The sequence below is a fragment of the Procambarus clarkii genome, chromosome 76 (assembly GCF_040958095.1).
Source record: "Procambarus clarkii isolate CNS0578487 chromosome 76, FALCON_Pclarkii_2.0, whole genome shotgun sequence".
NCBI lineage: Eukaryota > Metazoa > Arthropoda > Malacostraca > Decapoda > Cambaridae > Procambarus > Procambarus clarkii.
The window spans coordinates 6,568,414-6,589,034 of NC_091225.1; the positions used below are offsets into that span (position 1 = coordinate 6,568,414).

General features: G+C 45.1%; 1 protein-coding gene across 1 annotated transcript in view; it reads left to right on the top strand.

Annotated features, from left to right (window-relative positions):
- Positions 1 to 14,768, top strand: part of LOC138357141 (uncharacterized) — a 45,595-nt gene extending 30,827 nt beyond the window's left edge. Inside the window, exons 4-6 of the mRNA XM_069313790.1 lie at positions 9,525 to 9,683; positions 14,291 to 14,303; positions 14,625 to 14,768. Coding sequence (XP_069169891.1) covers positions 9,525 to 9,683; positions 14,291 to 14,303; positions 14,625 to 14,768 — 316 coding nt within the window. The remainder of the gene's footprint in view (positions 1 to 9,524; positions 9,684 to 14,290; positions 14,304 to 14,624) is intronic.
- The last annotated feature ends 5,853 nt before the right edge of the window (positions 14,769 to 20,621 follow it).

Below are 20,621 nucleotides of genomic sequence, written 5' to 3' on the forward strand. Positions count from 1 at the left end.
ACAAATCGAAATGAAAGAAAATTTTATTTGTCAATTCAATTGAAAACATTGAAATAGAATCGTAACATATGTAATATAGCGTGTGTGGCCCTTACATGCAACAAATAGCGCTGTTTCTTATAAAAAAAATGTTTTTACCTGAGACAGGTGTGGCATCTATACTTATACATATGAAATGAACGGTATGGTAAACAACACAGGTCCATTCTAACAAAATGACACACAAAATAATTCAATAAAAATTTTAATAAATCCAAATCTATGAAAATTAAATTGATCAGTGCAATCGGAGTTATTGAAATGGAATTCTTAACATATTTAGTACAGCGTGTGTGATGCTGTTACGTGCAACATATAGCACTATTTTTGAAGAAAACATGTTTTTACTTGTCACAGGTGGGGCATCTAGATAGTAGGTATATAAAAACACGCGCATATTCGAAAAGAACGTTGTGTCAGAATTTCAAGGGAATCTGTGAAGAACTTTGGGAGATTACAGCATGTGTTGCTCTTACGTCCAACAGATGGCACTGTTTAAAAAAAACGTGTTTTTTCATGTCACAGGTAAAGCATGTATATGGTACGTATATAAAAACACGCGCCTATTCGAATGCAACATCGTGTCAGAATTTCAAAGCAATTGGTAAAGAGGTTTCGAAGATTTCTCTCACATGAAAAACAAAGTTATTAAAAAAAATGTTTTTTCCCGTCACAGACGTGACATCAGTATAGTATGTATATAAAAACTCGCTCATATGAAAATGGGAACTTTGTGTGAAAATTTCAAAGCAATCGATAAAGAATTTTCGGAGATTAGCTATTTTGAACAAACGAACATTTCCTTTTTTATTTATATACTAGCAGTACCCGCCACGCTTTGCTGTGGCTCAGTCTGGTTAAATGGGAAAGAAAGAAAGAAAAGAGAAAGCGCACGTTTCTAACATGTGTAATTTCACAATGCTTGTGGGTATAAAATATTTTTTGTTGTTCCATTGTCTGATGAGATATAGAGATTGTCTGGTTTGCCGACTCTAGAACAGTCAACATGTAATTGTCCATGAGAGAAGCAATCCGTGTCTAGTTATAAACTGCACAATTCTAAAGATTGGCCCTGAGCTTTGTTCATGGTGATTGCAAACACCAATCGAATTGAAAATTACAATCTCTTAAATTGAAATGGCATATATGTTGGAATCATAGGAATGCGAGGAATGAGGACATCTTCCCCTTTGAAAGGTCCTGTCAGATTGTTACTTCTACGACGTCCCTGATTAATTTTTTTACTGCAAGGGACGTGGCATTGCAAAGATTTGGCTGGTTGATATTTCGCAACATGATATTTGGGCAGGCGATTTGCAATTGCCGTATGTGTGATGGTATCCCTGGAAAATCGAGTGCATTAAAAGATTTTATGTTGGATAATTAACCGCTTCATTTGCTTCCACAAGAGTGTCGACGGACTTTTATATGACTTCCTCGCTTTGAGTGTTAGACTATATAATATTGTTAAGGTCGCAGACGTTTTGTTCTTGGCCACATGAATAGCTTGTTCACTCAGCCAATCGTGGTTCTTATAATTGGTTTTCAATATTGGGAAATACTTTTTCAACCAATTCTTCTTTTGACGTCACTAAATTGCAGATGTTATGAGGCAATGAAATTCGTCTTGAGGTCAGATCAACCAGCACGTTTACGTTCCCAATTTCTAGAAATTTATGTGAGAATATCTCAGCTGATGGATCGTTTTGCAGTAGCTACATAACTACACGTATATTTGTATTTTATTTAAATGTCTTTACGTGGCGCCACAGAGAAGAGTATTTCAGGCAAGCATTTATTTCGGTCGCTGGTGTCGATCGAGGAATTACAGGTAATGTTTGCCTGAAATCTCCTGCAAGCAATATTAATGCATTCCCAAATAGTCTGATGTTTCCACGCAAATCTTGCAATGATCGATCAAGTGCCTCGAACGATTTTTTGTGGGACATTGTGCATTCATCCCTAACAATAAGTTTGCATTTCTGCAATACTTTTCCCATGCCGGATGCATTGGAAATGTTGCACGAAGGAGTTTCAATGAATTGCATATTGAATGGCGATTTCAAAGTCGAAGTAGCAGTTCTTCCACCTGGTAGCAATGTCGCAGCTATTCCGGATGATTAAAGAGCTAAGGTTATGCCATATTGGGATTGAAATGCTGCCAGAATCTATCTAATTTGGAAGGTTTTATCAGTTCCTCCTGGCGCATCTAAGAAGATTTCTCCAAGCCCGTTATTGACAATGTGAATTATTAGATTATTAATGCCTTTTCGCTCAAGCGTTAGCCTAGGAATATTTGATTAAACATACAACAGATCACCAGTGTTGTAATTTTGTTCACGACGCAATTCTACATCGAGCAAAGCAGCAGCAGATCGATTCGATGATGGCATTTCCAACTGATAGAGAACTTTGTTCGCGATTTCTAGTGTTTACAAGAAGTGTTTAATTTTTATCAACGCTTCGTTGAAGATTTTTGCTGTAAAATCCATTTTCATATTTGAATTTTCCTTGCGTATTCGACGGATAATATCTGCAGCCATGTGCGATTTACAATTATCCCATAACTCTGGTGGAGATAACGGAGAGCCAGTGGTCAATATGTCTGCAAACGATGCACGAATTTGCTTTGGATGTGACGTGTTGGACGTGTCATTAATGCATACATCCCAGTGCCGATCGTTCTCCAATAAATTCAGAGCTTGACATGCACTACGGGAAGAGGCAAGTGTTACGCCGTTGACAAATCTCAATTGCTGGAAAGATGTTGAACCGGGCACATTTACCAACAGCATGCAAAGAAAGAAGCATTCATCCTGATTAGGATGCATGGTGTACAGTCTACCTATAGCAGTTTATTTGAATATGTCAAGTTGTCCGTCGACTCGCTCTCCTCGTTTGCGTCATTCAATTTTTTTTCTACTTGCATTCCATGTGTAATACGTAGGCACCTCCGAATACAGCATTGTGTTTGCAAACACGTCATTTTGACATAACGTGAAGAAAGCAGTTAACGTTGTAGCCGGTGGATTCATAGCTGTTTGTGGCACATTTGCAGCTGTGAAATAAAGATGTTGTCCATTTACATGTTTTCAAAACAAAAACAAACAATACTAACGAAATATTTAAATTCAAACTGCAGACAGTAACAATGCTCTCTTCTGCCATGTGAGGGATTCTAATCATCCCATTCATTGGTCTTCCTCCAAAATAATCTATCCTACCTCTACTCTTCACAGACGTCGTCTTGTAGAATCGGCTCTTATACACAATGTACCCAACATGAACTTGAGTCCTGACTTTGTTGCTGTGGACTCTTCCCTTTCACAGTATATACTCAAATGCTCTAATCTTTCTAACAAACGTGACTTAACATAAGCTTACCCCTTCCATTTATCTTTCTTTCTCTTTCCTTTTCTTTCTCTCTTCTCCCCTTTTTCTGTTCATTGTCTTCTCCTACGCTCCCTTGCTATCCTCTTCTTATTCCTATTACTATCTCCTTCTCATTCGGTGGTTATAATAGGAGCTGCCTCGTATGGGCCAATAGGCCCTCTGCAGTTCTCATTATTACTATTATCCCCTACACCTTACTTTGCTCCTCAGCTCTCTCTTGCCTATTTCTTGCCTGTCCCTACTTCCTCTTCACATTACGGGTTATTCATGCCCGTGCCACCTCTTGGGTGGCTTAATCTTCATCAATCAATCTCCTGTTCACACGGGAGACATCTCCCGTCACGCAGGGTGCAGTCACACCTCCACAGATCTCCAGTATCATCTATTGATACTGGAAATGGCTCAAAAGGGCCACCACTTATGGGCTATTCATGCCCAAGCCACCTTTTGGGTGGCCTAATCTTCTCTCTCTCTCTCCTCTTCACAATCGACTTGAGAATGGTCCAGGACGGACCGAAACGTCGTCGTCCTTTCAACTTCTAGTGTGTGGTCTGGTCAATATATATATATATATATATATATATATATATATATATATATATATATATATATATATATATATATATATATATATATATATATATATATATAACGCAAATATAAACAAAGTGAAAAATTTGAAAGGATAATAGCTTAGCACTTTACAATTCTCCGGATTCGTTATCAGAGCTGTACTGAGAAAGGCAAGTGTAGAGACAGTATAAGAGGAGGAGGGTGGTACCATATGTTGTCTGGACGACAACAACCATCACAGGAGGCCGGACAATGTCATTCTTAAAGGTGACCAAGCCGCAAGAAGTATAGAAATGGGAGTGTGAGAAGGCAGAGACCACATATCATTGCAGGTTTTAGCTACCCCACTTCCACTGGGCGCCAATGAACATCTTGGGAAGAACCTCAGTCTACTAGCGAGTGGGGTTCCTTCCCGAACCCGGCCTTGCACCCGTAGCAAGGGAAGTCACTCGGTCCTCCTCAACTTCTCTGTAGGTGAGTCAGTAAACCACAGAAACTCAGGTCCACACCAACCAAGCCTGCGCACATAAACAAGTGAAGGTCACACACTGGGTCCACTAGTACACGCGACCCAGTAACACTAACTCAGTGGTATTGTCATAATTTCCTCAGTATAGTACTTCCTGACAGGGTATGGTGTGGAACAACTCATACCGCTCTAACCACAGAGAAGATGAAGGAGATAAAGCTAACACTCTAGTAAAATTAATAGAGTTTACTGAATGATGTCTACATGTGCCAATAGGTGAGAATCTTCTGCTGCTCCAGTAGAAAATGACAACACTACAGAAAGTCACCTCTGTCATCTATCTCAGTCGTCGCCATCCAAAACTATCCGTGAATGTCACTTTAGCACTTGTTTACCTTCTTTCACATATACCTTAGCATACCTGGCCCATAATTCACAGAATTTACTGCAGGGATTATATTCCTCCAACATATGATTACCGATAGTTCATGCATAAAATATATATATACCTATAACTGTAAACACATGTAATGATCCTGGAAATTTTACAATAAATCAATATTATTAAGCATGAAAGAAACTCCACCTAACTCAAGGGACAATGGGGAGGTAAAGATTATCTACCTTATTATTCTGCTACAATTTGTCGTGGATTCCACGTCGCAATGATTGTCGGGGTTTGGTTCATCATAGTTTTGCTCCACGAAGACAATTTTTTAATTTTTTTTATTTGTACATGCGTACATGCGAATAAATACAATAAAACAGAACAAAACAGAAAACAAACACAAAGGCACAAAACAAAGAAAGACAATATACACTAAATACCGGCCTGAAGGGCCGACAACAAAAACACAACAATGAGCATAAACACAAAGGAACACAATAAATATATACAACAAGACAATACAGGAGGGTATTGGAAATAAACGAAAAACTACACATAGCACAAAATCACAGTAGAAAAGGAACAGTGCAAGATATGTCGTGCAATGTTAAGCGTACAGGCAAGCATAAGTAAGGCAACAGATCACAATAATCACAAAGGCATAGTTACAAAGGACAAAGGCACAAGGTTACAAAGGACAAAGGCACAAAGTAGAAATTACAAGGCAAAAAGTTATAAAGCACCAAATACACAAAACAGCAGTCTGAAGGGCCGACAACAAAACAATAAGCACAGCAGTACAATGATAAAATACCCAAACCCTCACCCAACAACCCAACCCGTGAAACAACACAAAACAAGCCAACTGGCCCTGAAAAACCACACAGAGAGGTACAACACATAACACCAATAAAGTAAATACAATACACTCAAGCACACACGCACGCAACCACACACCACGCACACAAACGAACACAACACCACAACACAGCACAAACACACAACAACAAAAAATCACTTAAAAAAAGTAGACACGACAGTGGTAGGCAAATACTTCTCAGGAAAATCATGCCCAGGATATTTCGGCTTATAAGCTTCCCACACTAAGTACTCCCTGTCGGTAGGACAACGGTTTCCCTGCTTCAGGGGGGCGGGCATCACTCGGGAACCACCAGATCAGGCGGAAACAGCAGCATCCGGAGTTGGGCGACAGTTGTCGCATAACGAGGTAAGGCAGAAGGAAGGGATGCAGAAGACACGGAAGAAACGGACGCAGGCCTCCGAGACGGCCCCGCCGTCGTACTCACAGGAGAAGACGACGAAGGCCGCCGAGACGGCAACCCAACACCTGACACCACAGGGAGACACAGTAGAGACGGCGGAGACGAGAGAAGTGGCAAAACCGCTGCTGAAGAACCAGGGGACAAAACTGGGGGCGCGGAACCCCCAGAGCGAGCAGACTTCTTGAACACCATCACCAGGTCACTACGCTCACCAGCAGGAGGAACCACCCCCCATGCAGAACCGGAACCATCCGACGCAGGCGATGCACCGGAAGCAAGCTCCACAGGTACCTCACTAGAAGATACATCTACACAGGCAGCCGCAGGCACATGGACCTCCGCTACCACCGAGGAATGCGACGGAACCTCACCATTGTCACTGGAAGATCCACCATCGTCGAATTCTCCCGTATTAGCCCAATCAGAAGATCTCCGGGACAGCTTGGGCACCGGCCTCACATCATCAGAGCCAGATGTCGACCCAGGGACCCGGACAACACAAGCCGGGCGAACCGACGCCCTCCGCAGGACGGCAGCATCCCCAACCACACGGGGAACCAGGTCGAGCACAGTAGGATGTCCCACAGCGACCCCAGCACCCAGCGCATCCTGGGCACACGGCGAGGGTGCAGTGACAGGCACCACAGACGGAGAACAGGAAGACAGGGGAGCCGTGCATACAGGAGCCGGAAGAACCACGGAAGCCTCCAGGACAGCAACCTGGGCAGGACGAACACCCGACGGCGACACAACCACCTGAGAAGAGGCAACCGCAATAGGCGATACAGCCCCTGGAGGAGAGGCGTCATCTGCATGAGACGCTTCAGGCAACACACGGGGTACGGCAGCAGCCAAAGCGGCGTCCACACCCACCGAATCCTCCTCCACAGGGAGTGGCGGTAAATCCTTCTCATGGAAGAGGTTGACGGGCGCGACGGCAGGTTCAGAGCACCCAGCAGCCTGATGACCCAAGAGGCCACAACGGTAACATGTACGGGGCTGGCGAGCATAAAACACTCGAACAGAACGCCCCAGAAGCCTCACTTGAGAAGGAATGTCCGCCCGCAGCCTCATTCCTAGGGTGTGAATATTTGACCGCACACTTTTTAGCGGACCCGAGGAGAGCAAATGCAACCGCACACTGACGACCGCCCCAAACTGGCCGAAATAACGCCTCAGCAGTCCCTCCGGAAATTCCAGGGGCGCCCCATGCACGCTTACATACGTGATGGCACCACTGCGATCGGAGACAGTCACAGTGCCCGCACCTTCGGGCAGGGGCAAGGTTCGCCCCTCGTACCGACGTAAAAACGCCCTATATACCTCCTCCATCGTTAGTTTAACAACCACTCTACGGGCAGACACCAGCTCAACACCATAAACATCCTCCACAGGGACCCGCAGCATGTCACACAGCACCAAACCCACCTCGGGATAACCCGCCCAAGCAGAAAACTCGAGGCCTATTGACTGGGCACGCAAAACAGGGGGGAGGGGGGGGCCCCCATGGCGCCGATATGCCAAACCGCACCCGCCCCCTCGCAACTCTAGGTAGCAACTGGCAGGTCAAGCGAGCGTGTCTTGACCCCTTGGCGGCCAACGAGCGAATCCCCGAAGACAAGTGGTGTCCTCCTTGTCGATGATCCAACAACGACTAGTTGGCTGGTTCGTCTTTGCCGTGCACGTCTCTCCTCACTGCAGCTCTTCCTTCATGCACATATTGAAAACACCGCAAGATGGCACTGCTCTCGGCTTCCTCCCTTGCTCACTGAATATGTTGACTCTTTTCTGTAGTCTCGTCGTCAGTACTTATTACTTCTCCATAGACTCAGACTGTCTTCTCTTCAGTCTCACTCAACAACCAAAGTTCGCACCCACAGGAACTGACACACAGCTCTTTCCAGTGCCACTCAACTACCAAACGATCACAGGTCGTGTCGGCCTGTGGCTCCTGGTGCCCTCTTCCACTAGCAAAGCTAGTGGAAGATGCTTGAAAATGCAAACCTACGATGCTTCCCCTAGGAAGCCTTCCTTGTCGTTTGTACTAGTAACTATTGCTGAATAAACTCTTCCAGAGGCCTCAGCCCCTCCCAGGCTAGAGAGCTCTCGACCTCACCTCCCCTCGGTTGCATCAGTGGAAAAGCTCTAGCGTTTTCTTCCTGCCTTGAGTCGCGGGCGCCCACCGACCTGCTACGTCGGTGGGTGGACACCACGTCATTGGTCAACAATGCCACACACCCGGTACTGACCAATCAACAGGCGGCTGCCGAGGCTGGGCATATTATCTGCCATATATAACCTAGACATGCAAGGCATATTAACCTAGTATTACATAACCATAAGGGGTTCTTAATTTTAGCCCCCTGTGCCTTGTGAACAGAGGGAATAGGAGAGAGAGCTGACTGTGTGTGCACGGTTGACATAGATATTGACAATTCTTAACTTTTACCCATGCATTTAAGCGTAATTAAGTTCACTTACGAGTCTGAGAGTGTAGGTACGCTACCTTTCCTGGATGTAACAGTCTCGGACAGGAATGGTGGCTTTCACACTATGAAAATCAACAAATGAATGCATTAATGGTTGAAACGACTGCCGAAATTCCTCGCGAACGATCAAGAAGTAGTCAATTTCAAAGTAAAATGGTAAACAACTGCACATATTGGATGTGCATGTTAAATCCATGTGGTGTAGTTGTAAGTCCCTCGATTGGCGTTTCACGAGTGCTTGTCCAGGGTTCGTATCCTGGCCGGGGAGGATTTACTGGGCGTCGATCCTTAACTGTAGCCTCTATTTACCCAACAATAAACTGGGTATCTGGTTGTAAAACGATTTGGCAGGTCGCATTCCGGGGAACATAGGATTAAGGATTTTCCCAAAACGCTGTGAATGCTAGTGGCTGTACAAGAATTTAAGAACTCTTATATATAAATAAATAAAAAAAAATATGTTTTCCATTTATGTAACTAAAATATCTAATGAAGAATAATCGTTAGCATTTTTTGCATCAGTATTGCTGCTACCAACAATGTCATAATGGTATGATAGACAGAATACTTAGGAACTACAAGAATTTTGCCCCAAGAGTATAACACTTATATGCTGTGCTTACTATATTAACCTGCAATGTTATATGGGATTCTTGTATTGTGATTTGTGGATTTGTACTCACTGAATTTGTGCGCTCCTTGAGGGACTTGAAGTTGGGGGGGGGGGGGGGGTAGGAATAGCCTTAGATACTCTATCCCTTTCAGATGTATTTGTTCTTGTCTCAATAAACATACTTGAACTTGAACTGTTCTCTCTTAACTCTAAAGGACTCAATGTAATGAGGAAATAATAATAATAACATTGAATAAAAGGCTGCACTGTCTTTCAGGCTCTCCAACGGGCCACATCTAGTGGTTGCCAGTGAAACTTACCCCACACACGAACCTGTGATGGTGGACGACCCCAAGACGCCAGGAAGAAAAGTTCTTCGGTTCTTCAGTGCCTTGGCCAAGGTTCTCCAACTTCTGGCTGACACTACAAATTTTACGTGAGTTTGCCTTTTTTTATGCAATTGGAGAATTTACATAACATTCGAATTAATTAAGAATTTGTTTTACATATATTTTTAGATGTTAAATTAATATATAAATATATATCATATAAAGTATTCATTGTCTTTGAAGAGGAAGAAAGCTTTGTTTGCCATGGAAAAAAGATACATAATAGAAATCTGCCGTAAAGTTAATAGAAAATTCTAGAATGTCAAGATTGAAAAGAGACCGGAACTCTCTGGAGAAAACGCCAAGCCATTATGAGTATATAGCACTTGGAAGGGGTCAGGATAAGGATTTCTGATATGACAAGCGGTAAGGAATAGTGCCCATCCACTTGGAGGGTCAGGGATTGAACGCTTACTTGCATGAAGCATTACCATCTCTCTACCCTCCAGCCCAAGGCGCTGGGTACAATTGTGTACTGAGAGTAGATCGAGGATACAACAGAAATGTGTGTAAAAAGTGATCAAACATGTGGGAGCTGGTTCCATCGACCATGCAGTATATCCTAAGTGAGCTGCGAGCTGCCAAGTAGATATAACTTTAGCAAGAACTAAAATTCAAGATTGATTTTTAGAATAACAGAAGACATGTTTCATACAAGTTAGAGAGATACAAGAATGGATATTGGAAAATGTTGACATTACTGCAGCTAGAGATATTTTAAAGATCTTAGTATAGGGTAAAGTTTCCTTCTTTTGACTTTCCACATACAACCTATACCACCTAGATTTCTTTGTATTTTGTTGTATTAGAAAAACTTAAGTTTTCTAATTATGCTGAAAACTCCATCAAATAAATTCATCTGCCAGTTCTTGAAATAAAAGTGAAAATTTCTTGGTGCACAATTTTCCAGTGGTAAACCCACTGAGCACTTATTGTTTAGGTAATACTAGTTTTTAATAATTGAGATTAAAATAATTAATTTGAATAAAAATGACGCAATCAGAGAAAGTTTCGCAAAATGTTGGTAGTGTGAAGTGAGAGATTGGCTGAAAATAGAGCTTTCTTTTCATAGTCCAATGAAAAACTTACTATCCATTGATTAAAAACAAGAGTTCTAGCAAAGTTTAAGAATAACATAGAAAATAAGAAAAATAAAGAGTTTCTTACTAGCAACTTTTTTTTCAAATTGAATATAAAGTAATACATTTGTGTTTTATACGAAATTATCAAGAAAAAAAAAGGTTAATATTCGTATCTCATTAATAATTGAGTTGACTATTACTGAAAAAGGTGTTTGACGAAATCTTCATCACCAGGAGTTTGAGAGTTTTGTTTCCATGAGTCCAATTACGTCAATAGAAGAACGCGAGACAAAAAAAGGAATATATTTTGAGAAAAGATTGGATAGTGTCGTGCCAACTGAACCCCCATGGGCGGAATATTGAATTTTTGTTTAGCATATTAATTTGTGTTCACCAAATTGTGAATTTTTGTTTATTATGTTTTATGGGCTTTATGTAACAAATTAGAGCATGTTTGGCATGGTAAAATGTGAATTCCAATGGGTGTGTATATTGAATATGTGTTTGGTATATAATACATTAGTATTTGAAGTACAAATATGAAAGGAGTATAGGATGGGAGGGGTGAATGCTAAGTGAATAGTATAGGGTGCCATATACACAGCTCCATTTTCTGTAATGGTAAGTGGGGGGTGGGGGGGGGGTGAATGTTAAGTGAATAGTATAGTGAGCCCTTTACACAGCTCCATTTTCTGTAATGGTCAGTGATTGCCTGAGGGTGCAGGCGTGGTCATTGACCAATCAGGAGGCGAGTAGAAAAATTCACTCTGCGTCCTGCGTCATTGACCATTTAGGAGGTATTGCGGTTGGTGTTGTCGTTGATCCTTCTTTATGAACAACCAACCCAAAACTCGGTAGAGTGCTTATACTTTGCCAGATCACCCTGGGCGCTTCTGGCTCTTGGAGAGGGGCTCAACGTCACACATTTAAGGGATGCGGCTCCCATACATAGCCTCGTTGTCAAGTGCACACACCCACTCGAGCTGCTGTGACTCCCTACTCTCTCCTTATGTGATATGATCTCCTCAACCCCCTTTGACTTATTATTTTTCCATTCTACCCTGTCCACAGCTGTGGTTCTTGGTTCTTTCTCTCTCTCTCCTTCTTTCGTACTTCCTGGGAAGCCTAGCTAGGACAAGGGCAAACAACAGCAAATTTGAATACATTTACTGGACAAAGCACATACACAATACATGCACACATATAATAATAATAATAATAAATCCTATACTCTATACTATTTCAGTCAGGTTGCACTCCAACACCATCAGAACTCTGTCATCTGCTTATCAAGTGCTATCCTATCTCCTGATTCACCACCTAATACTACCAACCTCCTCAAGTAGGTCAAGTCTTATAACTGTGACGGGAAAGTGTAGGAGTGTAGATGTTCGGCAGTCCTCCAATGGCTGGTGTCAATGCCTAGTCACACTTGCAAAAAAAAGATAGACTGCTTGGCTGTTTGTCTGTGGTAAAGTAAGGGAGGACACGCAAAACACATAGTATGAACAATGAAACTTTAATTAATATAGAAAACAAATAAAAAAACAAAGACAATCCCTTGGCTATGTACAGTGCAAACAAATAAGTCAAAATCATATAACATAAATGATGAATAGGGATGACGTTACTCTACAACAATATAAAGACAAAGTGATTAAACAGGTGCTGAGAATATGGCGCTAGCTGAGAAACATTCACCTGATACACAGCGTATATCAGTTAGTTGTTCACGGCTTGAGAGCACAAGGATATTCTGACTTCAATGGCAGGTTCAAGCCCAGACATCGACTTGTAGAGGGCGCTGAGGTGCAGAGGTGCAGGTGTGCAGTCAGCGGGTCACCAATCAGAAGCAGGCAAGCTGGGAATGGTAGTTTGCTGGTTGATTACGGAGCCGGCATGGAGGGAGTGGAGTAGGGGGGAGTCTTGGGTACGTTTGCCTCCTGGTCAAAAAGTTTTGTGCTACTGGTAGACGTATCTTGAAGGTAGCATCTTATTGTTGTATAATATACGTAACTTTATGTAGAGAAGAGCAGGCTCAATCTCTCTTGAAAGAGATTATCGTCACAGAACACAATGTTGCACTATCAGCAAGAGAATATATCTATAAACATGTGAAAGGAAAACCAGCGTATGAATGCAATAACAAAAATATTAGTACAAATGTTCCTTGATATACAACAATGATCAATCGATCACCCTATCAGTCCTAGAACACATATGTATGTCTTTGCAGGTAATCCAGCCTGCGACTGTAACTCTATACTTCAGTATAAATACTACTTGGCACAAAAATGGCAAACAATCACTCACATTTCACTGCGTCTTGCACGCTAATGACAGCCAAACACTCTACCAACTCCCTACAAGGAATCAACTTGAACTTCCCTTCCACATCTGGAAGCTCACTACCCTGATATCTTCAGGTTCATCCGGGTCTATTTACCAGGATCCTTCGCAGCTCCTCCAGGCTGCTGCACCTTGAGCAACAGTGGTGCTTCACCACTTCAACCAGGGTACCCCATAGCGCTCCTGGCTGCTACACCATGAAGTCGTCCTTGATCAACAATGGTGCTTCACCACTGGTATCACAAAGGCATGTAAACTCTGCTCCACTGCTTCTCCTCTCACAGGTTGAGGTCCAACTCCTCACTATAGGGACTGTTCTTCCACAGAGCTCAGTACCTTCCACAACATTGGAGTCTCATCACCTACTCCTTTTCTGCTGGCTTCGAAGTTCTCAGCAACTTTTTCCCCAGACAACCTGCAACCCATTGACATGCCAATAAAAATGTTTCCCCTTAAACACATAAACGAAAATAACCACACAATATGTTTGCATCCTACATCTATCTGCTCTCTACATACTGTGAGAGTGGACTACCCCGTTTGGGCTGGTCCATGCTCTGCCTTGCCCTTTGGGCGGCTCCTCACTCTGGGAGCGGTCCTCCGCCGCCAGTCAGATGACTCTAGGCGGTCGATGGGAGAGGACATGCTGCTCGTCCCTCCAGCTTTCTCTCTCATCTCCGTCCTCTTATTTAGGCTTCGTGCCTTACCAAAACATATCTAACGTATCAATAAACATTCACTACGATCGCTGGGCACACGATCAACAACTGGCAATCACTGTAAACTGGTTAAAAATGTGCTTACCAAAAAAAGGTCTCCTGAAGGGCGCTCTCCCTCTGACGGAGTCTGACCAGGGCGCTCCCACGGCCCACGAAAATGTCTCTGGGGGCTTAACAAACTCTCCTTACCGTCCAGGACTTGTGACCACTCGTTCCCAGCTCGATTCCACAGCTGGAACGTCTGCAAACTTCCTTTCTCATGAAGGTATATCAAACAGGGGATCCTCTCCAACGGGACCTCAAACGGAGCGCAGCTTCCCCTCACAATGTCTGGTACTCAAGTGAGTTAACGTCCTCTCAAGCGAGCCTCACATCTCCACCAAACTCTCCACATCTTGTGTCAAGTCATTTACTTATTTTCTTATTCTCTTCCCATTATCTTAAATTGTCTACCAAATCCAACCAATTATATTACATCTGTGTCTTCACCTCTATATTTCCTAGACCTTCTAGTCAGGTCAGGCCTGATACAATAATTCACAAAGGGGAGACTCATTTTTTTGGCTAGTTAGGATCATAACACTCCCTCCCCCTTGTTTTTTAAGAATTATTCTAGTGGCTAGGCTCGAAATAACGCACCAGCTACTACATTGTCTCGCCCTCTTATGTGCGTTATCACCAGGTCATACTCTTGGAGCAATAAAAACCATCTGGTTAACCTCTGGTTCGCATGCTTCATTTTTCTCAGGAAACCTAGGGGATTATGGTCTGTATACACCATCACTAGGTGTCCTCCCCAACTCACATACACTTCAAAATATTTCAATGCCATCAACAGGGCCAAAGTCTCTTTCTCGACCGTACTGTTCGACCTCTGGTGCCTAACGAACTTCTTCGAGAAGAAGGACATGGGGCGTTAAATTCCATCATTCTGCTGCGTCAGTACAGCTCCAGCCCCTATATCACTGGCATCTACAAATAACGTTAACGGCGCTCCAAAATCTGGCGACACTAGTATTGGCGCCTCTGTCAACAGTCTTTTGGTCTTTACAAACGCTTCTTGTGCTGTCCCATTTCATTCCCACTTCTTGCTCTTTGATACCAAACGCGTCATAGGAGCGGCTATGGTGGAGAAATTTTCGCAGAACTTCCGGTAATATCCAATCATACCGAGGTATTTCAACAATTCTTTCTTACTCCTGGGCACCAGGAAGTTATCGATGGCCTCCACCTTTGTTCTTACTGGAGCAACCTCGCTTTGCCCTACTGTATATCCAAGGTACTCCAGGCGGGCTCTCCCGAACTTGCTTTTTGCTAAGTTGATCGTCATGTTGGTCTTCTCCAATCGATCGAACAAATCTAAAAGTCGATCCACGTGATCCTTCCAGGAATCAGCGAACACTACGATATCATCGATGTACACTGCACATCCGGTCGCCCCTTGTAATACCTGATTCATTACTCGTTGAAAGCAACTGCCACTATTCTTCATTCCGAACGGCACCACTTTATATTGGTACCAGCCGTCGGGTGTCACGAACGCTGAGATCCTCGTGGCCTCCTCGGGCAGGGGAATCTGGTAGTATCCCTTCAGCAGGTCTATTTTCGAGACATACCGTGCACTCCCAATCCGATTTATGCACTCATCTGTGCGTGGTATCGAGAACGAGTCAGCGACTGTGACTGCATTCACTTTCCTGTAATCGGTGCAGAACTGGTATGTGCCATCACTCTTCTTCACGAGGAGGCACGGCGAACTCCAGTCACTGTCGCTAACCTCTGCCAAGTTGTTATCTAGCAGATACTTTACTTCTGCTCTCATCGCCGCTGCTTTCTCCAGGTTAACTCTGTAAGGGTGCTGGTTGATGGGGTCAGCACTCCTTACATTTACTTCATGCACCGTTACGCGGTGTCTTCTGGGCACGTCCGTGAATAGTGATTTATTCCTCTGGAGGATCTCCAGTAGTTCCTGGCGTTGGTCATCCTCCAAATGACCCAGACGCTCACCTATCTTGGCCAGGCTTTCCGTATTCGATACCTTCGCACCATTGCCCAGGAAACAATTTTAGGTTGCCACAACGTATCTGGAAAGTGTTGGAAAGTATTGGCAACGTTTGTTTTCACGCATTATATGCGTAATTTTGTGTGGATGTAAATAAGTTTCTAAAACATATTGCACGAAACTTTGGCTAAAAAAAATTTGAAACCTTGTGGCAACCTTAAATGTTTCATAATAGTGGTTTTTTATTGCTGTTATTTATATAAATGTTGAAATATAAAAGTATATTTCTACATTTAATAAAATGAAACAGGGTCATAATAAAGGTTAATTCATCATTTTTACTCATATTCTTAGGAAGATGTAAAGGAGGAAGAATTCCAGGTAAGAAGATGAGGTAGAGGAGGAGGAGGAAGGAGGAGGAGGTCGAGGCAGAGGAGGAAGGAGGATGATGTAGAGGAGGAAGTTAAAGAGGACGTTGAGGAGGAGGGCGAGGAAGAAAGAGGGCGAAGAGGAATGAGGGCGAGGAGGAATGAGGGCGAGGAGGAAGGAGGAGGAGGAAGAAGGTGGAGAGCGAGGAGGAAGGAGGAGGAGGAGGACGAAGAGGAAGGAGGAGGGCGAGGAGGAAGGAAAAGGGCGAAGAGGGAGGAGGAGGAGGAAGGAAAAGGGCAGAGAGGGAGGAGGAGGAGGAAGGAGCAGTAGGGCGAGGAGAAGGGAAAAGGGCAAAGAGGGAGGAGGGCGAGGAGGCAGGGATGGGGCGAGGAGGAGGGCGAGGACGAAGGAGGAGGGCAAGGAGGATGGAGGAGGAGGGCGAGGAGGAGGGCGAGGAGGAAAGAGGAGGCCGAGGAGGAAGGAGGAAGACGAAGAGGGGAGCGAGGAGGAAGGAGGAGGAGGAGGAGGCGGGTAAGGAGGAAGGAGGGAAGGAAGGAGGAAAAGGAGGGCGAATAGAAAGGAGGAGAGCGAAGGAGGAGGGCGAGGAGGATGCGAGCGAGGAGGAAGGGGGAAGAGGGCTAGGAAGAAGAGAGCGAGGAGGAGGGCGAGAAAGAAGGAATAGGAGGTCGAGGCGAAAGGCGAGGAAGGAGGGAGGAGGAGGAGAGCGAGGAGGAAGGAGGAGGAGGAGGAGGGGCGAGGAAGAAGGTGGAGGGCGAGAAGGAAGGACGAGGAGGGCGAGGAGGAGAGCGAGGAGGAGGGAGGTGGGCGAGGAGGAGGGAGGAGGGGAAGAAGGAGGGAGGAGGGGAGAAGGAGGAGAAGGAGGGAGGAGGGGGGAGAAGGAAGGAGGAAGAGGGCGAGGATGAAGGAGGAGTGCGAGGAGGAAGAAGGTGGAGGAAGGAGGAGAAGAGTGAGGAGGAGGAGGAGGGCGAGAAGGAAGGAGGAGGGCGAGGAGGAAGAAGGTGGAGGAAGGAGGAAGAGGGCGAAGAGGAAGGAGGAGGAGAGTGAGGAGGAGGAGGAGGGCGAGAAGGAAGCAATAGGAGGTCGAGGAGGAAGGAGGAGAGCGAGGAGGAAGGAAGAAGAATTCCAGGTAAGAGGGTGAGGTCGAGGAGAAAGGAGGAGGTCGAGGAGGAAGGAGAGGAGGAGGGCGAGGAGGAGGAAGGAGGAGGAAGGTAAGTAGGAAGGAGGAGGAGGAGGAGAGCAAGGAGGAAGGAGGGAGGAGAGCGAGGAGGAAGGAGGAAAGAGGAGAGCGAGGAGGAGGAGGGCGAGGAGGAAGGAATAGGAGGTCGAGGAAGAAAAAGGAAGAGAGTGAGAAGGAAGGAATAGGAGGGCGAGGAGGAAGGAGGAGGAGGAAGGCAAGAAGGAGAAGGGCGAAGAGGAAGGAGGAAGAAGGCAAAAAGGAAGGAGGATGTAAAAGAGGAGGTTAAGGAGAAGAGCCAGGAGAAAGGAGGAGTAGGAGGTCGAAGAGGAAGGTGGAGTTGGTAAGGTAGGAAAGTTGCGGAGGAGGAGGAAGAGGTCAAGGAGGAAGGAGGAAAAATTCCAGGTAGAAGGATGAGGTCGAGGAGGAAGGAGGAGATCAAGGAGGAAGGAGGAGGAGGAGATCGAGGCAGAGGAGGAAGGAGGATGAAAAAGAGGAAGGAGTAGGTCTAAGAGGAAGGAGGAAGAAGGGGGAGAGGAAAGGAGGAGGGAAAAGGGGCAGGACGTCTGGGGGGGGGAAGGGGGGAATAAAATAATGGAGGAGAAGAGGAGGGGGAAGAATAGCAGGGGTAGGAGTAGTGCAGGCAGGAGGGGGGAGGGGGGAAGAGGAGGAGGAGTAAGAGAAGGGGGACGAGAAGGAAGGGGAAGAGGAGGGGGAGAGGGTAGGGGGAAGAGAAGGGGGGGATGAGGAGGAAGGGGAAGAACAGGGGGAGGGGTAAGAGAAGGAAGGGGAAGAGCAGGGGGAGGGGTAAGAGAAGGAAGGGATAGAGCAGGGGGAGGGGTAAGAGAAGGAAGGGATAGAGCAGGGGGAGGGGTAAGAGAGGGAAGGGGGAGGGGTAAGAGAAGGAAAAGGAAGAGCAGGGGGAGGGGTAAGAGAAGGCAGGGGCTGAGCAGAGGGAGGGGGTGATGGTCACTACGCGCGGGTATAAACACTGGACCACCCGGGTGATGGTCAGCTGGGTACTAGCTGACCGTCGCCTGGTGGGACCCACACGACAACCGTCGCTGCCTCACCAACCTGCATGTTCACTTAATAATATTAATTTAATTCATTAGTAAAATCAGAGATAAATTAATATAAAACATTATTATCTGATTCTTATTTTTCTTGCTGTATTTAATGAAGATGAACACACCATAGTCATCTACCAAGACATGCCTGTATACTCCAGCGCCCTAACATGTCATGGCAACTCTGTGGGCCTATAGTGTACATGCCCCAGCCGTCACACAGATCCTGTTACACTCCCTCCCCATCTTCCTCTCTTCCCTCCTACCCTCTTCCCCTTCCTCCTTCTCATTCCCTTTCTCTTACCCCTCCCCTCGTTCCCTTCCTTCACATCCCTCCTTCTCTTACCCCTCCCCACTCCTCATCCATCCCTCTTCCCTTACCCCTCCCCCTTCTCTTACCCCTACCCCATTCTCTTTCCCTTTCTCTTACCCCCTCCCTTCTTCCCTCTCCTCTTCCCATTCCTCCTCATTTTCATCCTCCTTCTCTTCCCCATCCTCCCCTCCTCCTCATCCACCCTTCTCTTACCCCTCCCATCTTTTTACCCCCTTTCTTTTACCCCTCCCACTCTTCTTCCCCTTCTCTTACCCCTCCTCAACCCGTCTGTTACCCCTCCTTTTCGCCCTCCTCCCCATCCCCCCTTCACTTACCCCTCCCCCTCCTTACCGCCCCGTTCTCTTACATCTTCCCCCTACCCTCACCCCCTCCACTTCCCCTTCCCCTTCCTTCTCATCCCCCTTCCCTCACTCCTCCTCTTCGCCCTCCCCGTTTACCTCTACTACTTCTACCCCTGCTATTCTCCCCCCTCCTCTTCTCCTCAGTCACTTAGTTCCCCCCTCCCCGAGATCCTCCTCCTCCTTGCACCTCCCCCCTCTTCCTCCTAGACCTACTCCTTCCTCCTCTACCTCATCCTCCTTCCTCCTAGCCCTCCTCCTTCTCCTTCCTCCTCGTTTTGTTCCTTAATCCTCCCCTTCCTCCTCACCCTCCTCCTCCTCCTTCCTCCTTCGTCCTCTTCCTCCTCGCCCTCCTCCTCCTTCCTCTCTGCCCTCCTCCTCCTAATTCCTCCTTCCTCCTAGCCCTCCTCCTCCTTTCTCCTTTCCGTCCTCCACCTCGCCCTCCTCCTCCTCCTTCCTCCTTGCTCTCCTCCAATATATAAGACAACAAAAACGTTTTCAGGTTCTTTCACACCACTTTCCAGCAACATTTATAATTTATATCAATTATTTTAGGGAATAATACATAAATTATATATTTAAACATGATATTAGTGTTTAGTGGAATGCATAAGGAGTCAAATTGTGTTAAAAAGAGCGATTTTTAGAAAATTTGGAAAACTATTTTTTTCTGATCATAGAATAAATGTATTTTGAAGGTTTCATTCAGCCATTAAGTATCATTCACAATTTATTAATGAATTTTACAAAAAACACCATCTATTTTATATTTAAACATGTAAAAACTATTTGTAATACATTAGGAACAAAATAGTCGTAGAAAAACAATTTATTATAAAACCTATACTCACCTAATGTACTCACCTAATATGTGTTTGGATTTTTGGATTAAAAGTTTCTCAAAGGCTCTCCTGCACCATTCTCAATGTAAGTCATTCCTACACCTATGGGAAGAGATAGATGAACGTTTTCTATATGATTTGTGTTTGCTGGGTGGCCCTCTCTAACTAACAATTCTCCTCTTCTATTCCTTTGCTGTCTCCCACACAAAGCACAGTCGTCAGTGACGGGGTTTCCATCTGTTCTTCATTGCCTAGAGGCTTATCTCTTTCAAAGTACTTCTTTATCATGTTCATGTGGCAAACCTGTGACTTCCTCGGACGATCTGGCATGTGTATTACATAATTCACATCCCCTAGCGCCTTCTGGATGGTATATGGTCCACAAAATCTCGACTCGTATATACTTGCTTTCACCAGCAGTAGGACTAACACCTGATCTCCTTCTTGAAATCTCCTGCCCTTCGCCTTCCTGTCGTGATATCTCACCATCTCTGCCTGGGACGTTCTCAAATTTTCCTTGGCCAAATCTCTGGCCCTAGAGAGTCACTCTCTAAAAGTTTAAACGTATTGTCCCACATCCACCTTAGGCCTATCCACGGTGAGCTGCTCCTTCAGCACGCCCACTGGGCCCTTCACGGAGTGCCCATACACCAGTTTGAAATGGGGTGAATCCAAGCAATTTTAC